Source organism: Manis javanica, chromosome 6 (genome assembly GCF_040802235.1).
Source record: "Manis javanica isolate MJ-LG chromosome 6, MJ_LKY, whole genome shotgun sequence".
Classification (NCBI taxonomy): domain Eukaryota; kingdom Metazoa; phylum Chordata; class Mammalia; order Pholidota; family Manidae; genus Manis; species Manis javanica.
This window is the reverse complement of record NC_133161.1, coordinates 111,781,521-111,795,529: the sequence shown is the minus strand read 5'-3', so window position 1 is coordinate 111,795,529 and position 14,009 is coordinate 111,781,521. Positions and strand designations below refer to the sequence as shown.

General features: G+C 34.7%; 1 protein-coding gene across 4 annotated transcripts in view; it reads left to right on the top strand.

Moving 5' to 3' along the window:
• Positions 1–14,009, top strand: part of ZC3H12C (zinc finger CCCH-type containing 12C) — an 82,590-nt gene that overhangs the window by 22,962 nt on the left and 45,619 nt on the right. For all 4 annotated transcript variants that reach the window (XM_073239276.1, XM_037026626.2, XM_037026627.2 and 1 more), the window contains exon 2: positions 11,004–11,755. In XM_073239276.1, coding sequence (XP_073095377.1) covers positions 11,004–11,755 — 752 coding nt within the window. The remainder of the gene's footprint in view (positions 1–11,003; positions 11,756–14,009) is intronic.

Below are 14,009 nucleotides of genomic sequence, written 5' to 3'. Positions count from 1 at the left end.
GTGTGAAGAGAAGCAAAGAACAAATAAATCTGGAAAAGAGGTTTTGGCCCAGATATTGAAATGCTATCATTTATGTAGCACATATTTATTAAACACCTATCGTGTGCTAGGCACTCTGCTAGGGGCTAGAGATATATTAGGAAACAACACAAGAGTCCCTATCCTGTTAGAGTTTACAATCAAATTGTGTTGGCAGATGTTCAGAACGATTCACATTCTCTGTTTAACCCACTACAGTATATGATGATTTGTATTTAGAAGGAATCTTGTCCTAAATGCTCAGAATTCTAAATTTGATGTCTAAATTATTACCTCATCCTCTGATATGAATAGAACCCTATAAAAATTTTGTTACAAATTTTTGTGCTAATTTGGGCATTTTACAGCACAACAATTTATTTTGTTAGCCTATCACTGTTTCTCAGTATCTTGTGGAACAGGACAATTATCTAAAATCAGCAGTGTGTAATAATTCAAAATCAATAGTATGAGGATGATTGGAGGTACTATAACTTAAGCATTTCCTTTTCCCACCTTATAAAGGTTGGTGTGTAAGGAACTAATATTCTTTTTTTTCTACCTTTCTATATACATTTAGGTCAGACTTAAAATTAACAGAGAACTTTCAGTGGGTCACAGGTGGTTTGCAGGCCCTTTGGCATTATTTGCGCTATACCATGTTTTGTTCTGTTCCTGATTCCTTTACCTTTAATACATCACTACACATTCTTCTAGACCATTGGTAAGAACAGACAGCACTGTGTGACAGGCCCCCTCCTAACTCTGTATGATACAGTTATTCTTTACAGCTGAAATCTGTGAATTTCTCTTTTTAACAATGCTTTTGGTCAGTTTTGAATTATTTTACACCTAAAGAAAAACAAAACATGCACTTGCTCTCAGCTGGTACAGGATACCTGAAGATACGACCACAAATAAACAGCTACCAGGTGAAAAGTGAGGGGTGTATAGACAAGAGGAGGGGGAGGAGCTGTGGCATCGAAAGGGAGCGTGACTGGAATTGGATAGTGGTGTTGTACACATTGCTGTAAGACATAAAGGGTCATTTAACTACCATCCAGTTGTGTTATGATTCAGATAATGTCTTACATATTGTTTTTTTTTTTAATTACACATTTTTGGCCAGCTTTTAAGAGTTTCAACTACACTTAATATACTAATTTTGACTATGAAAAGCATTATCTTCTTAGTTACAGATTTTTTTTAACTTTATCCCTTCATATTTATTTTAAAAGTGGTCTGATCAGAGTTAATATAAGTCTTTTCATCATCTTTTTCCCCTTAATAGTTCTTTACAGCAAAAATTATTGTTGAATATTGTTTGAGAAGGTCTTTTTCCTGCCTTAGTTCTGAACCAATTGAGAAAGAGACAAAGGAGCCAGGCAGATGAACATCAAAATAGCAGTTCTTTTTCTGATAGAACTACTGCAGAACATGACTTACTAGCACAACTTAAGTGGTTTAGCAACATTGAACCCCCAAATTAGAAAGGCTTACCCACCCAATCTCAGCAGGGCTGGAGAGCAAAGCAAGCATGTACTCTGCACCTAGCAGCATCCCGGAGAGCAATGTGCAGAGAAAGGGGCAGGGCTTTGCCTACACAATTCCTCTTTGCAGACATACCCATCAGATAGGTTATCCTCTGGTGAGGAGGAAGAGGCTGGAGCAATACTCCAAGGAATGTCACTCTAGGTGGGAAGCTGAAGCCAGGGAAGTAGACTGGGAAAAGACCTCACATTGTTGAGAGGCTAGGCTCACACAATGCCCCAGGCAGCATGAATGTTGAAAGCAGCCCCAGTGGCAGAATCTGGGCTACTGGAACATTGCAAATAGCCGAAGGCTTTTTTGATGAGCTCACCCTGTTACAAAAGAGAAAGAGAAACTAGTAGGGAAGCATTTTTGTTCATATGAATGCTGCATTCAAATTTGTAGGAACCCATTTTTTTACTGGTCATATATTTCATTCAGCTATCTTCTGGAGGTCAGCACACCGCTGCATGCCATGTGAGTTGTATGGTGTGGTTATGGAATTAGATGGTTCTGCCCTCAAGAAGCTTACAGCCTGATTCATAGGTGCTGTGTTGTACAGTACAGACAATTCATGTCACAGAAATTCAGAGAAGTTAGAAATCAATGAAAACAGGACAAATCCAAGAAGGATTTTATGGGGAAAATAAGCCTTGAGCTGGGTTTAGAACAACAGGTGGGAGCTGGGTAGGGGAGCCCTAGAGCAAGAGGACACTCAGAAGGCAACAGGATTGTTTCTGCATCTGTGGCTTGGCTTTGCTATCCCTTCATCTGAATGAAGTGGGAAGTAAGATCACAGGGCCTGATGGGGACCAGGCTGTAGGAAGAGCCTTGAAAACAAAGCAGAGGACCAGAGACTGAGGGTTTTTTGTTTTGTTTTTGTTTTTAAGCATTAGAGTATTGTCACTGAAAACTACTTTGGCAGGGATATATTTAAAGCTTATTCAAAGAAGGAGATAATTTAAGAAACAAAAGTGATCTAAGCCCAAGGAAATGAAATATATTAAAGCTCTTATGGCCCACCTGACTTATAAAATACTAACTTTCAGAGATTAGTTAGGGCCTAACTCATTGTGCTCCATTCTTATACACTGTGTGTATAAATTAGGATGGTTGGTTGGTTGGTTGGTTGGTTGGTTTTAAAGTTCTCAATAAGAGTTTTTGGTTAAAATGTTAACCCTTCAACCTTTTGGAGACAGCTGGGAAAGTTTGATATGATAATCTTCCTTCCCTGGTGTTACTGTTAGGATTGAAAAGCATTATATATTAAAGGGGAACAAATCCATGTTAGAAGAAAGGTACCAGGAATCACCACTGAGAATTGATTCCAAGCACCATCATCAAAGACTGCATGTTTCACATCCATACTTTAGCAAGCACACAAAGGCCTCTCAAATAGCTGAACTTTCAAATGTTAGACATACCTTGGCATTGACAGATATTAGTATGCTCCCCAAACTACACGGTCTTGTTTTCTTCTATCATAACTCATTTATTGCAGTGACGCACACAGAGCCCAGGACAGCTGTTTGTATTTGCTCTATAGTGGGAAGTGGACCAGAACCTTATGACTAAGACAGTCACCTAAAGATGTTTTAATGTGCTTAACATTATCCAATACTAGCAACCAAGATAGTCTAAATGCCACAGCAGGATCTGATTAGTTTTTTTGAATCACTGCCTTTATTTGCTGTTTGCAAAAAAGCTTAATGCAGTGCTAGAGATCAGGTGTCTTGCTGAGCTTTTGGGTAGTTGTCTCTGATTTGTGTTCACAGTGGCAGGAATTAGAAGATTCCTCCTCCTGAATTAAAGCTATAAAGTAGTAACTATAGTAGCAAGGGATAAAGAGAAGAAAGGAAACCCAAGGGAAAAAAGAAGACTGTCTATTCATACTAAAGAGTTTGTCTTTTATGTACAAAATAAAAAAGGTTTTAATATGAATTCATAAATATTGACCTCACTGTCTCTTTAGTCACTGTACAGCTTAAGTTCTATTAGGTTTTAGTTGTAACTACTTTGCATGAAAGTATTACATCTTTTCATTTTTATCTTATTTAATCAAACTCAGTCTAACCAGAGATAAATTTACTGCCCATACTAGTCTTGATTTTCTTACTACTCCATGGTTTATAACATTTTACTCATGAAATTTCAAAAAGAAGTACCACCACACCACCAAAGGAGATAAAAGATACATCCTAACTTTCCTCATATCTGTAATGTTCATATGCTGACCCAAAACATAAAATTAGAATTCTGTATAATTAACATTACAATTTGTAACAAACTATAATATAGAGATACTTAATCTTGATCTTTAATGGGTTTATGAAATTAAGCCATGGGCTCAACTATTGCCAAGACATTACTGTAACTTGGGTGGAGAAGAATAGTTCTTACTTTAGAAATTCATTTGACAGTCAGGCCTAATAATTACATTTAGTTAAAAAAACATTTTCACAGAGTCTTAAATTCTCTAACACTTTTGGAATGACATACTTTCATAAACTATTCAGGTTTTTGAGGAAAAAATATAGGCAAACGGTGATCTACAATATCATGCCTTATATTTAATTTTCAGGAAACAATTTTAAGCTTTTAGTAGGCAGAGGTATTGTTTTTGGTGACTTAACTGAAAAATTTTAACCGTATAGAGTAGATCTTCCTCTTACTGTGTAAAGGCACAAAAACAACATGGCCAGGAGTCCCAACCAATACTATTTTGTCCCAAGTATTCAGAAATGATCATAATTATGAATAGCCTCTGTATTTGTTTGTGAATCAGATTGTTCGGGGGTGCTTTAACCAAATTTATATCTTTAGAGTTCATGATTATATAACAGAAAAGCCTAGGCCCTGTGGAAGGCAGCCTATAACAAAATTGTTTTTTAAGAGCAGCCTTTTGCCTTTACTCTTTTAATTAGCACCTGAATGGAAAAGGGATGCTTGCTTAGGGGCGTGGGGCGCTACATCACGTAAATAGTGGGATAGCTCTAGATTTCCCCTTTCTTTATAAGAGAAATATTCTCACAACACCTGATGGTCTTAAGTTTTTTATTAGATTTTTATAATCAGAGGCCCCGCAAGATATAACTTAACATTGCCCTCAAAAACAATGGTCCATGGCATAATGAATACTGTAGTCTGGAACTTTGAAATAAATCAGGGATGGCAAGCTTCCTTACTGAAGGGGCTGATTTTTGTATACTTTATATCCTTCAAAACTAAAGTTAATTTGTTCCTGAATTGAAATTTGAGTATTACATGTTATAAATTTTAGGAAATAAAAATACTTTTAAGAGGTGTAATGTCATGTTATATATTAAAACATAATGAAAGAGTTTATTTAATTACATAATTAACTAGTACCCATATTAAGAGAATTTTACACTGCTATTTGACATACATAAACTGGGCTATTCTGGTGATCTTAGGTTGAAGTTAGTTTCATCTAAATGTACAGTTTAGATGACTCATTTGGCACAAGGGTGGATCAAACTTGTTTTACCACATTGTACTCTCAGTGAACTTTTTGAAATCAGTTCTGTAAACTCTTAAACCCTTTTTTTGCAATCTTATTTTCATCCCTTTTTTTATTTATTGTTTTGCAACAAATTAACCAATACTTAACAAATATTTTACATTTCCCACTATTGCCAGGGAAATGGCTTTACTCTTAACCTTCTGTCTCATTTCACCAGCCATACATTTATTAAAGGAAAGGATTGTTGCAGTAGTTAATTACTACTTTAACACACCTAATTTTCTTTATTTTTCTCAAAAACAAAAAGCTAATAGACTAGATTATAGCCTCAACTTTTTGGACTGAAATGTGCAGCTTTTACCACTTGAAAATATAATTGCTTTCTTTGTTTCATGCATTTAAAAACAAAGAGGAAAAGCTGAAGTCTGCCCAAGCCAGGTGTTTCTTCTTGGCAGCCTGCTCCCTAATGACTGTGCTCTCAAAGAGCAGCTGCCTACTAGTCCGCTTTGTATGGCCTATTGTTGCCGCACACCCCGCGTTAATACACATGGTGCCCGGGGCCGACCCAGAGAATGACATCAACTTGCTTATCTTAGAAACCTGTGAACCTGAGGCAGGGTGCTGAGGTTGGCTTGCATCTGCCTGGCCAACTAATTGTGAGCTTTCTGGCCTATGATTGGCTGTTATTCCACCCGGTAATAGGTTAAGCAAAGACATTGCCATTCCATCTGTTCCGCCATTCATTGTTCTTCTTGCCCGCCTGGAAGTCTGCAGCCAGCTAAAATTGTGTTAGAGTTACTGCTGAAGCTGCTACAGAAACCAATGTCTTTGTATTTTCCTGCAAACGTGAGTATCTGTGCAACTTAATGCCTTGGGAGTTAAAGTTTGCTAGATACCAGTTTTAATTTGAACTCTGTAAAGGATAGAAAGCACCTCCAATGAAAACCTGCAAATTATTACATAGCCAAAATGCCAGGAAATTAAATTCTTTCTGTAAAATATGTCTGTGAAGCAGATTTTCTACATTTTTATATTTTCGAGTTGTATCAGTAATTACAACTTCATGAACGTGTAAGGCGTTTAGATGGCATGTAACCATTTGTTACTTAAAGATACAATGTTTTGATATTTTGATAAACAGTGAATTTAGGTTTTATCTACTTGTCACATTCTTAATGTTTCTTAAGCTACCACTGCCCAGACCTAGTCGCTATAAAATGATAGATTTGATTTTTCCATTGTCTTAAAAACCTGGCATGGGGAAATGGATTGATACAGGTAGATGTTTCAAGCAGCTTGTTTAAATATGATGATTAAGCATTCAGTTGCTTTGTTAGCAGTTTTGATACATATAGCTTCTGATTTCTTTGCTCCCACCTTTTTTACCCTCCATTAGTTTCAGATGTTAGATTTTAGATGTCATCTCAAGAACTATTGCTTTCAAGAGTTCTGTAACGGGGAAGGGAGGAGGAAACAAAGACTTTCATCTATCAGTTGGGAGGAAAAGAAAGAGCATAAAGGGTTAAAAAGAGGTTTTCATTTCTACCACATGCCCTATTGTGTGAACATATGCATAAGTCTATTGAAAGTTTTCAGAAGATGGGCAGGCCACCAGTTGCTCGTCTCCTGCAGTTCCAGTAGACATCTGTTGCCCCAGAGCATTAACCAGTCTGTTCAAAGGGACATCCTTCCTTTGTTAGGCAGAGAGATGCAGACAACAGCACTCACTGAAATACAATGGTAATTAAATACACAGAGACTACAGCAGTAGGTATTTATTACATATTCATTATTTTATTTTCATTGTTCTCATGGTATTACCACTTATATAATAATGAGAACCCACTTTATGGCATTGTAACTTTGCAGTAGGGACAAATACATTGATTAATAAGTTCATGGTCTAATATTCCTGATTAATATGAGGCTCTTTAGAATATAAAAAAAAATTTACTGGATTTGAGATGGATTGTCTAAGTCATCTAATGAGAACTTTAAGCAAATATCACTATATGAGGGCATTTGTGTGTATGCAACAAATTTCTAGTAAATAGTGTATATAAACATGCCTTCAGCTAATATAAAGTTTTTGTTTGGCAATTAAAATAGTTAGCTATACTTCATCATCAGGTACAAAATAAGCATGAAAATTTGGTTCTTTTATCAATAAATAATATTTGACTTTTTATTAGGTCTTTTGCAAGAATTGTTTTAATTTCCAGTACAATATTGGAGAGCAATCTGTAGCTTTACTAAGTGTAGAAATCTGTTTTCAGACCATTATATTTTTGCCCAGTACCTTCTGTGTTCATGAAGATAGTATATAAAAGCCAATTATAATGGATCCATGATAAAAACCATTTTTCTTGGAGTTTTTTGATAACTACAGGAATATAAACACTAACCTACTTTCTGTGTGAAATTTTGCCTATGCTGCTGCTTCATACAATAAGGAAAATTATCCTAATTAGTTAATAGTTGATTAAAGATGATTTATATATGTTTGCATTTGAGTAAATGCAAAACTTAAAGGTCTAATAAATGGTTTAGAAATTAAGGGGAAAACTATTTTTTACATTACATGTAATAATAAATTTTGTGATATTGTAGTCTTTGCTATCTTTTTCAAAATTATTGATCATTTTTAAGGCATTGAACAAAATAAAGATAATATACTGTCCTTTGTCTTAAAAATTCTTATAATTCCTTGTTTTATATATTGCATGAACAAGTATTGCAGACTATGAAAATATTTTTATCAGTTTTTAAATCTTAAGACTAGTATTTTTTATTGAATGATTTCAAGATATGGCCAAAATTCTTTAAGTTCCATATTAATTTTGTACTAATTGCATGTGGGTGAAGAAACATTTTAGAGATTCAAGTTTTAAAAACCAAATCTTTATCATTTGGGTCAATACAAATAAGGTTATTTCCAATTTGTATCATGAAGTGGAGAAAATATATGTACTTTATAGGCTTGATAATTGAACTCATTTGCCTTTATTTGTACTACTAACAGTAGGAACTAAAAATTACTTAACTGCTTGTTTAGTATGAGATACAAAACATTCGAAAACTTTTTTTGAGGTAACCAGTGAAATCTGGAGGTGAGGAGAAGCCTGGCAGTGTGAAAAAAGTTCAACCTGAATGTTTTAAAAGAAAAATGATTTTGCCTAGCAAAATCAGATGTTAGTTTTTTTAAAAATGGGATAGAATAAGCTTACATTTATGCTTAGTACTAAAAATCATGTTAACCCAATTACTGTAAACTTTTTATTTAGTGTATATAAATTATGTGAGCTATATGTGGTATTCTCTAAATACATTCTTATACAAATTGAGTTTATCTGGTTTAATATAAAATCACAATCCTACTTTTTTCTACCTATTTTATCATTTTAGCCATATAATAAAGTTATATAGGAAAGCAGATTTATACAGTACCATCAACACTTTTTTTTATTAGCTGAACGTGATAAGGAAAGATTTAAATACTTTTTTAGGGTGGATAATTTTCAGTTTAAAAACTACAATATTGGTGGTGTTTCTTTGAAAAAATGTGAAAATTAGGAATAATTTAACTTACTCTTTAAACACAACACTATATTCTAATGTGTTCTACTGGTGGTATTTTTCATTAATATTCATCTTTTTTGAAATAGTCCAAAAGAGACACACTGCAGCTCAATATTAAAATAGTATTTCCCAGTTCAGTTCAGGAATTTGGTCAGTGAGTCATCATCTTGAAGAATTATCTCACAACAGCACTTAATGCAGAACCCAAACTTTTCAGGGGAGATCAAAAATGTTGCCCATTAAATACACTTCCTGCAGTAAGAGCAGATTGTGGGGTTTACAGAACAATGATGTCGGAGTTTCCAGATTGGTTTGGCAGCTGCATTGTTCTCAGAGGGTAAACCAGACGCACTTAAGTCCCAGTCTTTTTTATAGGCTTTTGTTCATACCAAATTATTCTTTCACTGTGTTAGCATTCATGATGGCATGTTAAAAGAGTGCAGCTTAGCAACTACCTTCTGGTTGCCAGGCAGCCCGCTTCCAATAGGTTTTCCTTGTTTAAGATACTTTTGGTGGGAGCTCTAGGAAGGCTACAGTGCAGATTTTTCTTTTAACTGTATCCCTTTATTAGGATGCTCTTGTAATTTGTTTATTGCGTTATGGTGACAGAATATTACAGTAGTTAAATCACTGAGTGTAAAGATTTGCTTTCAAACTCTTAATTTAATTCTAAATAATTGGGCTTCTGCATATCCATATTAATAGAAAAAATCAAAGTCTATACAGTTTCACAATGGGGCAGATGTATATAGAGCTCTCCTAGGGAATATTTCTTTATATCAGTTGTGCAGTCAGGAGCAAAGGGAGTTTGATTTTTTTTTTAATTAATGAATGCTGTGTTAGTAGAACAATGATATCAAAGTTATCTGTCTTAAGTGATAAAACCTGAAGAAATGCCTCTAGAAGTATGTAGGAGTTCTACACTGAAGGAATTTTAAGTGTATTGATATCAAATAGAATATTCCATGTTTTCTTTTCTAGTATTTACTATAGTTGATAAAATTTATTTCATAATGTAGAAGTACTTCCTTCTAATAAGTTCACTAAGTATGTATTCAAATGTGTGACTTCTTAGACAAATCACTTAGCATTTTCTCAACATTCATATAATAGCTCCGCTCTAGTGTAAATAAGATGTTGAAGAAGCTTTAGAATAAAATGTTTTTCCAATTTTCCTTTTTAGGTTACTTAAATAGGTGTTTCATTACAGTTTCAAAATTCAGCTACCCCTGGTTTACTAATGTTATGCATGGATAGAATACTGGAATTGCCTTAATAACTAAACTACTAATGTGAATATAGGCCTTACAATGAAGTACAAGAGGAAATTATTTTGTTATGCTAAACTGTTCCTGGTAGACAGGTAACAGTTATTCCCAATAGACTTCAAGGAAAACAGTGAAACAGCAAAAGCATTGTAAATAGTTAAAGCATTTCTGTAGGGAGAAGGTTGGAAAAAAGATGACTTTTTTAGCCGTACAGATGATAGTTAACTGTGTATCTGATAGAATATAGAAATAGTTTCTGCCATAACGTTCAAAAAATTAAGATAACATTATTCAGTATACTTAATTGTTTGCTGCTAATTTTATGTGAACGATTTCATTTCTCTGCATTCTATAAATGTGCATAGAATAAAAGAGCTTTTTGCCCCTGGAGTCAAATAGACTGTAGTGTCCCTGGCACTTAATAAGGGTAGCTTAACATTAAAAATTATATTCTACTACTGTGTTCAGTATTCACAAAAAAAGATTAGGGTAAAACTGCTTATCTCAAATGGAATGTAATTCACTGTATAAGTGTTAATTCCTTATTGGCTGTTGTAGAACTGTGCTCTTTCATCACAGTACCAAAATTATTTTTGAAACATCTTTAGATTGTTGTTAAGCTTGATCCAAATTAATAATTTTTCAGTTATAGTAAGTTCATGTTTTCCTTCCTTTCTACATGACTTTCTTTTTAAAAGAATGCTTTACAAATTTTTATGAGTTCTTTCAGAGAAAAGGCACACATCCTGTCACAGCATATCTGAAATGTATTTTTTGATAATATTCTATATGTGACTCAAGAATATAGGTCACTAACAAAAAATCTCTTCTTCAAGGTTGAGAAGCAGCCTGATATAGTGGGAAAAGCAAGGGTTTTGGAGTCAGACAAAACTGGGTGAAAAATCTAGTTCTACTAGTTATTTACTTTTTCACCTTGAAGGGTGGCCTTTCTAATTTCCAACTTCATCTGAAAAACAGGGCCGATACTTACTTGGCAAAAGTCTTATGAAGGATGAGACGATGTACACAAAGCACAAAGGTATTCAGTGGTTTGGTAATTCTCTTGCGACCTCTTTGTTGAAACAGTAAATATGAAATTCTAAATATTTTACATTTTTCTCTAGGAATGTGGGGTGCTTTGCATCCAGGATTACAGAAAAAACAGCCAAGTGGAGCCAAGTACACGTAACAGCTTCATGGGCTTGAAGGGTCATCTGGGGCACGACCAAGGCCACCTTTCTGTGGAGAGCGCTGACCCACATTTCAGTACATCTGCACCTTGGTCAATGATAGAAAAGCCAGCAATGGATAAAGTTAATTCCGAGAAGGACGAAAAAGAGGTGTCTGAAGACAATGTGAGCTGCGGTGATTCTGAAGAAAGCCCGAATTCTGATAATGAGTCAGAACAGTTGGGCAGCTTTTCAGTAGAGCCATGCTTATTAACCAAGACTCACAGACAACTGTGTAGGTCTCCCTGTTTAGAGCCTCACATACTCAAACACAGTGAAAGTTTGCAAGACTTTAAACCTGAAGAGTCCCAGGCTACATCCACGGAAGTGAAGAAACCGCCTGATGTTGTGCGAGAATACCAAACAAAACTGGAGTTTGCACTTAAATTAGGTTATTCTGAAGAACAGGTTCAGCTTGTGCTAAACAAACTTGGTACTGATGCTTTAATCAATGATATTTTGGGAGAACTTGTCAAACTTGGAAATAAAAGTGAGACTGAACAAACAGTTAGTACAATTAATGGTATAATACGTGAAACATCTTCTCTGGAATCTCAGCGATCTGAATCTCCAATGCAAGAGACTGTAACAGATGATGGGGAAAATCTGAGACCAATAGTTATTGATGGCAGCAATGTGGCAATGAGGTAAGTGGAGAAATTGTCACTATTATTAAATAGCCTTTAAAAGATATTTCTAATTTGTGATTATTTCTCTACTAACAGTCATTAAAGTCAAGATTACTCTGCATTGCCAAGATTAGTTTACATAATTTTCATTGTGTCTCTTCTCGGGTGTGTCTACTTCTCGGGTGCTCAGCCATTGTCACTCCATTCATCTTTAAATAGAGACCATTATGTACATATTACATCATCTTTACTCATTCATCTAACTATGGACACTCAAGTTACTTCCATATCTGTGTAAATAGTGATGAATAAATGGGCGCATATACCTTTACAAATCAGTGTTTTTGTTTTCATCAGATAAGTACACAGAAGTGGAATTATTGGGTCATATGGTATTTCTATTTTTAATTTTTTGAGGGACCTACATACTCTTCCATAGTGAGTATGGAAGAGAGTGGCTTCCAATTTATTTCCCATGACAGTGCACAAGGGTTCTCTTTTCTCTACATGCTAACACTTGTTATTTATTGTCTTCTTGATATTTACCATTCTGACTGGTGTGAGGTGATATATCATTATGGTTTTGATCTGTGTTTCCCTGATGATTAGTGATGTGAGTATCTTTTCATGTGTCTATTGGCAATCTGTATGTCTCCTTTGGAAAAGTGTCTATTTAGGTCCTCTGCCCATTTTTTAATTGGATTGTTTGTGGTATTTGGTGTTAAGATATATGAGTTCTTTACGTATTTTGGATATTAACTCCTTCTTGGAAATCTCATTTGCAAATATATTCTCTCATTCAGCAGGTTGCCTTTTTGTTTTTCTGATGGTTTCCTTCACTGTGCAGAGCATTTGGTTGGTGTAGTCCCACTTGTCTATTTTTGTTTTTGCTTCTTTTTGCCTGGGGAGGCAGATCCAGAAAAAATTTCTAATGCTGATGTCCAAGAGTTAAATGCCCATATTTTCTTTTAGGAGCTGTATGGTTTCAGGTCTTCTAGATCTTTAACCCATCTCAAGTTTATTTTTGTTTATGGTCAGTGAGTGGTCCAGTTTCATTCTTTTGCATGTAGATACTCACGTTTTTCCAATACCATTTATCGAAATGACTTTTTTTTTTCCTGTTGTATAGTCTTGCATCCTTTGTCATTAATTGGACTATTTCTTTGATCTATGTGTCAGTGTGCCAGTACCAGATGAGTTTTGTGCTTTGTTCGAAATCAGGGAGCAAGATACCTTCAGCTTTCTTTCTCAAGAGTGTTTTGGCTATGTGGGATCTTTTGTGGTTCCGTACAAATTTTAGGATTATTTGCTCTAGTTCTGTGAAAAATGCCATATCTTGATATTTTGAAGGGAATTGCATTGAATCTATAGACTGTTTTGGGTAGTATGGATATTTGAACAATATCTTTTCTTCCAATCCATAGCACAGTATATCTTTGTGTCATTTTCAGTTTCTTTCATCAGTGTCTTACAGTTTTCAGAGCATAGGTTTTCAACTTCTGGTTAAATTATTTTTTAAGGCAATTGTAGATGGGATTGTTTTTTCAATTTCTCTTTCTACTAGTTCATTATTAGTATACAGAAATAGGAATTTCTATATGCTAACAGATTTCTACAATTTTACTGAATTCATTTATTACTTCTAATAGTTTTTTTATAGAATCTTTAGGGTTTTCTCTATATAACCATATACACTCTATAGTCTATATATATATAACTCATGTCATCTGCAAATAGTGACAATTTTATTTCGTCCTTAACAATTTGGATGACTTTTGTTTCTATTTCTTGTCAGATTGCTGTGGCTAGGATTTCCAATACTATGTTAAATAGTGTTGAGAGTGGGCATCTTGTCTTTTTCCTGATCTTAGAGGAGAGCTTTCAGCTTTTCACCGTCAAGTATTATATTCACTGTGGGTTTGTCATATATGGCCTATATTATGTTGAGGTATGTTCAATCTGTACCCATTTTGTTGAGAGTTTTTATCATAAATGAATGTTGAATTTTGTCCAGTGCTTTTTGAGCATCTTTTGAGATGATCATATGGTTTTTATCCTTCCTTTTGTTCAAGTGGTGCATCACATTGATTGGTTTGTGGATATTGAACCATCCTTGCATACCTGGAGTAAACCCCAGTTGCTCATGGTGAATGATCCTTTTGAAGTATTTTTTAATTCTGTTTGCTAATATTTTGTTGAGTATTTTTGCATCTATGTTCATCTAGGATAGTGGTCTGGAATTTTCTTTTTTTAGTGTCTTTGCTCCTAGTAA